Source organism: Notothenia coriiceps, unplaced genomic scaffold (genome assembly GCF_000735185.1).
Source record: "Notothenia coriiceps isolate Sejong01 unplaced genomic scaffold, NC01 NC01_scaffold00009193, whole genome shotgun sequence".
NCBI lineage: Eukaryota > Metazoa > Chordata > Actinopteri > Perciformes > Nototheniidae > Notothenia > Notothenia coriiceps.
In genome coordinates, this window is record NW_011341894.1 from 292,354 (window position 1) to 302,399 (window position 10,046).

At 40.0% G+C, this 10,046-nt stretch overlaps 2 protein-coding genes across 2 annotated transcripts in view; one reads left to right on the forward strand and one right to left on the reverse strand.

Moving 5' to 3' along the window:
* Window positions 1-95: 95 nt before the first annotated feature.
* Window positions 96-1,271, reverse strand: sln (sarcolipin). Its single transcript, XM_010770752.1, has 3 exons — window positions 1,215-1,271; window positions 1,123-1,136; window positions 96-741 (listed from the first exon to the last, which is right to left on the reverse strand). Exons 1-3 carry the CDS (start codon window positions 1,251-1,253, stop codon window positions 549-551), a joined length of 246 nt encoding a protein of 81 aa, XP_010769054.1. The 5' UTR covers window positions 1,254-1,271; the 3' UTR covers window positions 96-548.
* Window positions 1,272-7,440: 6,169 nt separating this feature from the next.
* alkbh8 (alkB homolog 8, tRNA methyltransferase) overlaps window positions 7,441-10,046 on the forward strand; it is a 12,671-nt gene continuing 10,065 nt past the window's right edge. The window contains exons 1-4 of the mRNA XM_010770767.1: window positions 7,441-7,578; window positions 8,166-8,299; window positions 8,401-8,501; window positions 9,001-9,132. Coding sequence (XP_010769069.1) covers window positions 7,441-7,578; window positions 8,166-8,299; window positions 8,401-8,501; window positions 9,001-9,132 — 505 coding nt within the window. The remainder of the gene's footprint in view (window positions 7,579-8,165; window positions 8,300-8,400; window positions 8,502-9,000; window positions 9,133-10,046) is intronic.

Genomic DNA, 10,046 nt, shown 5'->3' on the forward strand with positions numbered 1-10,046 from the left:
ATGTTTTATTAATTGAGTTGATGTGTTTTTTTTTGAGTAGATACAGTGTCTGCATGTGATACATTCATCATCTCAAGTAAAAACAGAACAATAGACACAAGAGCATGGTTTTATGTTTCAAAGGGCACATCAATGGCACAGTGACATGCATGTACACCACTGTTAGAGGGATTACATCCCTTTAAAAATAGAGCAGCAAGCCCCTGTTCTTTTATTTTTAATCACCCGCATGTTTTCTGTAACTCCTCCTCTGGCCTTGTTCAGAAATTCAAAGTCACATTCAAAAACGTTTGAGAATAAATACACTGATCAGTTGACTTTGAAATTGTCATTGATAATCTGCCCCATCTGTAACAAGCACATGGTTATAGGACTCTAATGAAAGCTGCAGCTCTGGACCTGACCAGATTAAAAGAATGATAAAATGTAAACACTGTCTGAACATGAATCACTTAGCAGCAAAGGCCTACAGTAACCATGCTGGTTTTCCTCATATCGCTCCGACTCATCTGGCACCTCGGTCATCTCCTCTCTTCTTGCTCCATGATTTAGTTTTGGTAAGTTTTCACCAGCAGCCACATCAGCAGCACAGTGATTAAGACGATCGTGAAGTTGATAAACAACTCCTGGACTGAGCGATCCATGGTGGTATGACACCCGAGGATAGGAGGAAAGAAGGAGACAAGAAGGAAGGATGCAGATGTGTTGGATGCTTTTACAAAGGTTTGGCTGGTCCTGGACCTGAGAGGTGCAAACAGCAGAAAACAATACATGATATATGTGTGTGTGTTTGTGTGTACATGTTTTGTCCCTCGTTTGTCATTATAAATTCGAAGTCAAAGCCACTTCTCTGGCGGCCTCAGGGAGAAGGGCCACAATGTTCCCTCATATGTACACAAGGGACATAACGCATACTTCCACAAAGCATAAAAATAAAAAACACATCATTATCACATAAGCAAAGAAATACCATTCCAAAATCCTTTTACACTTTTTCATTTCTTATTGTTAGTTGCATCATTTTGAATGGTTTTCATTGAATTATTGGCCATATTTTTTTGTTACTAACAACAACATCATTATTACAAATGACAACACAAAATAGAATCATTGAGCTGTTACCTTTCCGCTTGGCACTGTAAGAAGAAGAAGGAGAAATTAGATATTCTTCTCTTTTCCAGCAGTACTTGACTTCAGAAAGCTTGTCTTCTCACTGGAAGCTTCTCTTGTGTGGCACCTCTTCTCTGCAGCATCTACCAGCAGCTGTTCTTCTTGCTGTTGTCCCGTTCTCTGGACAGTGGAAGGGGTCTCTCCTAAAGTAGCCATCCTCAGCGGACCGCCCATGTTTCACATGCACACAGACTGATGTCACACACCTTTTTCACAATCTCATCCACTGGTGTACCACACAACAGAGGAGGGAGTCAGGGCTATTTATAAAACATTATTGCAGATAAAGGTGGATTACAGTGTTTGCAAATACAATACTCACAACTTCAGATGGATAAAGGAAACTGTAACAGTATCTGAGTATCTCTGTATGAGCCATATGCACAATGGGGAAACAAGTACAACAAAGCGCCATTATTCATCAATCTGTCACAGAGCAACTTTGCAAAAAAAAGGAAAGGTCAATTCCTCCCAGTTATCTAAATTTGAAATCTGAAAGTTATTAAAATACAATAAGGAGATGTGTTTGTCATTGGATAGGGCTGCCTTTAGAGCCTGGCACCTTTTCTAAATTGATTTCTATTAACTGATGAATGCACATAGCCTGGGCTTAACCATATTCTGCTCCCCTCAGGGAAGTGCACCAATATACTGTATTAGCTCCACTGGGATAAGTAGGTTATGTTTTATATAGCTCTATAGTGTAATAATGATCCCTGACCAAATTGTATATCAAACGTGTATCAATCAATCAATCAATCAATCAATCAATCAATCAATCAATCAATCTTGTCAACTTTGTTTCAACTATATAAGTGGCATGCATTGTAAGAAAATGAAAACAACTCTCATGTCTTTATGAGTAATAGCCTATGCCATGGAGTTAAAGCTAGCAGCTGGTTAGCTAAGCTTAGCAAAATGTGTGGAAACACAGGAACAGAGAGCAAAATCCAACCAACCAGCACCTCTTTTTTCAGAGCTTTTATGTTGTACCTATCTAAAGATCCAGCCTAGCTGTTCACTCCTGCTTCCAGCCTTTGAGCTAAGCTAAGCTAGGAGATGATAAACAGCTGCTGGCTAAAGTTCCATGTTTACGATGCAGTAATTGTTGTTGAATTTATTCCATCCAACTCTCCGCCAAGCAAACAAGTGCATTTGCCAAAATTATTAAGTTTTTTCTTTTTCTTGTGGTCGTGTCCACCCATTGTATTTTTGCATTGTTCTATGTTATGATGGCGCTAAGAAAGGGATTTCTGACGGTTGACCACAGCAAATCTCACACTTGACAGCTGCTTAAAACGGTGTTATCTCTGAACTAATGTTAAACCCCCTTGACACAGACACCTTCTACTGTACACACAGAGGAGTTACAGCAGGACGGGTGTATGAGCTCGGCTAGCCTTGAACCTTTCCATTACAGGATTCCAAGGTCATTCCCAGAGGATTAACAGATCAAAAAGACTGCCATTTTAGCACCATGCTGCCCTGCCAGCGTCGGCCCAACAGCTATTTGACCCAGGGATTCCCATTGTCAGGGAGATCTAGCGCTTGGGTGCTTGATTAAAGCAGGGTGAGTTGTCCAGGCATCTCTGTGTGGGGTGGACCATGGCCCACTCTGACAGCTGTGTGCTTGTGTATAAGCGCTGGCAGGGTTACCCTCCAAATCAGTGGAGACAGAGCGGTGTCAACAAGGCCTCAGAGTGAGACACCATTCCACACATTCTGGGACATTGAGTGTGTATGGTATGTTTGTGTGTGTGTGTGTGTGTGTGTGTGTGTGTGTGTGTGTGTGTGTGTGTGTGTGTGTGTGTGTGTGTGTGTGTGTGTGTGTGTGTGTGTGTGTGTGTGTGTGTGTGTGTGTACATGCATACTGTATGTGCATGCATCAAGCCTTATTGGCTGAATTTGTTCAGTTATAGCACAATTAACAAAAGAGTGGACAAATCAACTTGATCAAGAATTCCTCTGCAGCTATGTATGCCATGAGACAATGAGCTATAAAATAAAGATGCTAAGCAGCTCATAATTAACATGATCACGGTAGTTCAGCATTCATGATTTACTGGAATACAATCAATAATGCTTAAATATATACAGATTTGACTATTATTGTAATTCTGCTTTACTTTAAAAAGTATATATAGATATGGATAATATTTTACATCTGACAGCCAATTTAAAATTGAAAAAGATAAGTCAAACAGGATTTGATGCAGAAAATGTGCTATGAAGAAAAGCATTTCCCTAATGCCATGTGGTTCAGCCTGAACATTATGTACAAATAGCTGGCACTGAAAAAATGATTTAGCCCACAGCTTTGCCTTTTCGAGTGTTTAAATATGTTCCAGTAGCTTTGATTGAAGGGGAGACACACATACACCAATCTCAAAGTTCAGCACTGTTGCGGTTTTGGTATTCAAAATCAAAGTCAAAGTCAATATTATTATCAATTTCTAACTGTATGTGATGCAAAATAACCTGTTCCATCACCCTTCATTGTTTTGGAGTATCTTTCTCCACAAGACAGATGTCTATTTGCACAGAGTACCAAGATATCAGAATCACTATTTTAAAAAGCAGGGTCCGGTTTCTTTATCCTTCCATCTCTCGCATGCAGTCCTGAGCTAATTAGGCTAAGATGCCAGCAACTTCTTTGCCAGCCTCAAATCAAAGGGTAAAGGCATGCCTCAGGGTAAACAAATGGTGCCACTCTGGTTATCACCGTTATACTGCTCTTTCCGAGCGTGGCTGATGTGTGAGGTGAAGCTGCCCTTGAGCACTAGCAAGGGAAATATCTTCCTAATCTCCTGAGAGTGATATTTCCATTTGGCAGAACCTTGACACTCTTTGTTCACAAGTTCATAAATATCTAGCCAACTCGGCAACATTTTGTTAAAATTAGACTTATAAGATAAAGTTAAAAGTTTGTATAACAAAAATAGTAACGAAACAAAATTTCACTTCAAGCTTGAGATTTTTATCATGTTACATGCTTATTTTTTATTTTGAATGGAACTTTGTTAGCTACTTCTCAACTGCTGTTTCCGAGATCACAAATGTACTTTGAACCTCAGCTTTTGCAGCTTGCATGTGAAGTCCTCTTAAAAAAGAAAAAGTAAAGTACAAAAAACTGCTCAATGTTCGCAGGAAGATTGTGTCACATTAGAAAGTTCCAGAGCAGCTACTAAGCAGAGCCAAAGGTTGGATCGTTTTCTCAACTTCTTACAATAAGATTAGGAAGTCAAATTGACTGATTGCAGCACACTTGTCCATCAGAATTTTTTCAAAGAATTTAAAATGGATTCCTGCCCTTTGAATCAAACCATCTTTCCCCTCTTTAAAAAAATGTTCTGTGCATGGCATAAACAAATAAATTCAAACAAAGAAGTGATCTTATTTATGTTATTTCAACAGTTTATTGTTGCAAACATTACCTATTTGTAAATTATTTCCAAATCCTCATGCTAGCCCTGATTAATTGCCCTACAAATGTACCTGATGCTCATAAAGAGTAGATTCTTTGTATATTTAATAATTACACCGTTTTGAAAACAAGATGGAGCAGAGTGTTGTTATGATGTTGGAAAGGGCAGCCTCCTGTCTCCTGTCTGACCAGCTGTTGTTTTGTCGAACCAACTGAGCATGCTGTTAAGATGAGGAAGGGTGCACTGGCCAGCAGCTCAGCCTGGCACTGTAATTACTGAGATGGCTGAGGACAGGTGAGGGCCTCATTACACAACACACCCGTGTATAATCGCACACACAGACGCACAAATGTTTCACTCTCATAAACACATACAAAAACGTCAACGTGCATGCTGGAACATATGCTGTAGAGGAATTCAGGGAGGGAGGGAAGAAGCAGAGAATGCAGCAAACCGGCAGAATAAAACTATAGAATAGGCACGGGTCATTTAAATTTAGCAACATGCCTGAATTTGATTAGCATCTGCCCTGATGTGTAGGATATTGAGTTTGTTAATGTATATACCTGGCCCAGCCTGTGATAATACTCTTTCAATCTTAGGTAATATTAGAGTATCCTCAGTTGCCAGCATCTGAGTGCAGTCTGATGATGGATGAACTAATTGGATGGAAGTGGAATGGCAAACAGTCTCCCAAGGATAGTCATCCTACATACTTACACTTTTATCCCTTAGTATCAAGTTATCAAGGCCTATAGAATTATCCCTGGAGCAAATGTGTCTGTCTTTTGTTGGGAGATTAGAAAGGCATGCAGCATGGATTTGCCATCAGGGTTTAAGTACTATAATGGACAAACACTGGATGTCAGTAAGGCTTGAATACCAAGAGACAGATGGTTTGCTCAGAAGAGAAAAGAGAAGGACTACTTGCATAAAAAGGGCAAGAGTAATACGATCATTAGCTTGACAGATATACACCACAATAGAACATTGTGTCCCTGCTTGGATAACCACTTGAAAATATATATCCAGTATATCCAGTCTCTGATTGTGTTACGTTATTATGAGAGTGCTCTCATACTTGTTTGATTCTGAAATTGTATATGTTTATATTTTATATGTGTGTGTGTATATGTCCGCATCTGTAGCCTGTTATTGTCTCATTATACCGCACTGTCAATGAATTAAAAGTAAATATATGTAAGTCGTCATGAACACATCTGTCCATCAGAGTGGAACAGACGTCTCTTTAATATGACCGCTCAGAGCAGAGGAGTTCTCATTTCTCTAACCGCCTGCTGCTTCCCCTCCTCTCTCCTCGGTTCCCCTCCTCAGTCCTCCGCTCGCATCTCCTGTGGGCAGCACCGAGTCTCGAGGAGAGGAGTCGAGGATAGGAGTCGAGGAGGGGAAATTTGAGTATTGAGAAACCTCTATAGAGTCTCTGACAGGGTTGACCAACAATCTTTGAGCAGATTTTTAACAGGTGGAGCAGTTTTGATTTTAAAGCTGCTGACAAACATTTGTACCAGGTAGTATTGCAGTAATGCAGAATAGACATGATCACAGATGTAAAGAACAACAGAAGAATTTCTCTGCTCGCCCCAAAAGACCTAAGACGGCGGAGAAAATAAATTCTTTGTTTTGTCCTTTTGCACAGATATTCAATGTAATCCTTCCATGACAGCAGATGGTCAATCATTACACCCAACTATTTGTATGAAACTCCCTGCTTGATTTCATCTGTATGGATGACAATGGGGACTTTATGGGAGTCAGATGGTGAGCCAAAAATGATTTCCTCAGTTTTCTTGGTGTTGATCTCAAGAGCATTGTTATCAGTCCACTCAACCACCTGATTTACAGCCTGTTGGTGCAGCTCAGGGTCGTCTGTGTTACTGAGCAGAGATATTATTGCAGTATCATCAGAGTACTTAATGATGACTTGATTTGGTGTGTTGGTACGACAATCCTCAGTGTAGAGAGTAAAGAGCACAGCTGAACTCACACAGCGCTGGGGGGCCCCTACATTGGTTGTGATGGCAGATGACAGGGTTTTGTTAACCTTCACAAGTTGCTCTCTACTAGTGAGGAAAGCAGCATACCAGTAAATCAGGTATGGATTTACTTCCATTTTGGCCATTTTTGACACCAAGATGTCTGCTTGTATTGTGTTGAATGCTGATGAGAAGTCTAGGAAGAGGGCTCTTGCATAGGTGTTACGTTTATCTAAATGTTTAGTGATGATGTGAACCAGAGGGGCCACAGCATCTTCCGTGCCTCACCCTTGTTTATAGGCAAGTGGGGTTTACATTACAATATCTATACATGAGGAGTACCTAAGAGTATAACTGTGGTTTTACTGTATTTTTGGTATAAATAATGATTATGTAACTGTGTTTTATAACACAGTACTGTTTATTCGTTTTGAATTTTTACACTGTAATTTTGTTATTACGAAATATTATTATTAAGGTTTACTGTATTCAATATAAGAATAAGTATATCTGGTTGCCAGCAATTTTAAAGTAGAAGTAAAAGGGAGAAGCATGCAGAACTCTTACTTGTATTTTTACAGAATATGGTTGTTTAAGAAAGTGAGAAATTCTTCCACCATAGAATTGTATACGTTCCTCTTGTGCTTTTTCTGCTCTGACCATAGACTGTATATATAAAGCTCTGACACGTTAAAAATATCTGCTCTGAAAAGGGTGTTAAGGGAGGCCAGCAATGCTGTGTGGTGTGTAGTGTATAGTCAGTAAAACGTTGCAGGTGCTGCTCTCGAGAATCGCGGGGAACGTTCGGTGTTCGGAGCATGTTGCACCCGGACAATAAAACATGACGCACCATGGATGCTACTGTGGAAAACAACGTGAAGCCCATCAGGAGGAGTAAAGAAGACAAGAAAGTTATTCGTAAACAGTTAAAAGCGAGTCACACTTTGCTGAAACATGAAGGCATTAGTACAGCACCGCAGCCTACAAAGGTATTTTAAAAATAAAAATAAAAATAAAGAGTAGAGTGAGCGAAGAAAGCTAGCTAACATGTAGCTTTTTCCAATCAACGTCTTAGTTACCTCTTTTAAGATATTACAGCTACAGCAATAACACATAATTTAAGTCTGACTCAGTTCGGCTAAGTCATGGTTGTTGTCAATGATCTGTTGTATCCTAGGACAAGTCTATATAATGACAACGGGAAGTGAGTGTCATGACAATGTAGCAAATGAAGTAATCTCAACATTATGAAACATTCATTTACTGTAAAGTTAGAAGTCGTAAAAATCATTTATTCTCTATTTTTAATTACTATGGCTCTAACTTATAAGGCCTATGTTTAAAGTTTTTCTTTACAGCAAAGATTATACTTTCTAAGCAGACTTAGGGGTAATTGGGTGTATCAGATGATGTTCTTATCTTACTAGGTTGTATTACAGGACAAAGTGAGTTCAGGGGTGTATGTATTATAAGACAATCACTCTTTACAATTAAAGTCTTTCTTGCTTTTTTTGTAGTTTTTCTTGTTAAACTGTTCTGCATAAAATCAACCAGTCTGCCTCTGTCTCCTCTGCAGAGTTTGGTGGTGGCCAATGGGGGTCTAGGGAATGGCGTCAGTCGAGAGGAGTTGTCTGCAGCGCTGAAACAGATGGGAGAGATGGACAAACTGATCATGCACCCTAACAAACCCTACGCTTTTGTCACATACAGGTACAGTTGCTGCATTGACAATACCAGGAAGTTATTTTAAACCTTTAAAACATGGTACATTTGAGTTCAAAACTTACACTTGTGTTATTGTCATTTTCCAGATCTGAGGAGAGTGCTCGGAAAGCCCACATAAACCTTAACGGGGAAAAGCTTCAATGTGGCGAGAACAGCGTCACACTCTACCTCAGTTATGTAGACTCAGGTACTTGGCACCAACAGTTGTAAGATCTGCAATAATTTTTTTAATCATTGTTTGTGTATATTTGAACAGTAAGTTGGATAACTAAAGACAGCCATTAGATGTGTGCATCTGCTCTATCCTCTGAGATGTCAGAAATTAAAAATATTTTGGTAACCAGTAGTAGTGTGCACTGTAAATTAAATATAAAGAAATCCTTAAATCATGCAGCACCTTGTTTTAACACAGGTTGTGTTGTGCTTTACATCAACTTCAGTACAGATAAAAAGTGAACCCTAACCCTAAAAGAAAAAAACAAATACAGAGTGAATAAGAGAAAGAAATTAAATAATGCATACTTTCCACACAACATATGGCAATCAGTCAGAACCCAGATCAACACCTTGTCATTATAGAAAAATGTATCCTAGGAAATGGGTTTTTAGATGTATTTGAAATTGCAGCTTGTGGCAAATCATCTATTTAACAAATCCAACTATGCTTTGTTTACGTGTGTATGCAGTAACCTGTGAAGAGGAGGCGTCTGTTCCTCTGCCTGAGGGATTGGTCTTGGTGGAGGACTTTGTGTGTTCAGAGGAAGAGGCTCTGCTGCTCGCTGCCATTGACTGGTCATCTACTAATACTGATGTCACTGGTGAGGGTCTGCATAATGGGTTTTGTCAAATGTTTTTTTAGTTAAAGGTGACCTATCATGCAAAAATGCACTTTTGTACGTCTTTTATACATGAATATGTGTCCCCGGTGTTCCAGGGAACTCACCGAGTGTCAGAAAACACAACCCTCTCTATTTTCCTCCATACCNAGAGGTTTCTCAATACTCAAATTTCCCCTCCTCGACTCCTCGGTCCTCCGGTAGTGACCCGGAAATGGATTTCAGCGCGCCATTTTGAAGGACATCTCATTTCTCTAAATGCACTTCGAGGACCGAGCATCGAGCATCGAGGAGGCTCTCTGGAGGAGCTCTAACCGAGGAGGCACTGATGGGTCCTCCACGGCTCCTCCCGTTCTTATTATACATCCATAGGCTCCTCCACGGATGCATTTCCGGGAACGGTGGAGGCGTGACGCACGGCCGGACTTATCTCAGCCAATGACAGCTCTGCATGCATCCCTTGGATATTATATTAGTAACTGCTTTCATCGCAACGCGATGTTTACAGTGAGAACAGCTGTGAGGTCTGTGCAGAAAGCAGAGCAGTGTGTACAATATATATCACTCAGTATAACAGGCCTACATTACTTTCTGTATTTGTATTCTGTAGTTTAGTAGATATCTACAAACAAAGAGTCGATATTTTTCTAACACCATTTAGTGATTCACATAATAAAATACACAACGGCTGTAGCCTGATTATGCTTTAGGAGCAGTGTGTGTGTGGTACAGTGTGTAGGAGTGTGTGTGGCACAGTGTGTAGGTGTGTGTCGTACAGTGCGTAGATATGGCGGACAGACGGGTCTCAGTTGGTTTGGTGTCCTATGCTTACTTTTAATACTTGTACAACTTTTGGCCCGTAATTTCAATTCCCCATTTCAGCGACCAGAGAGAGG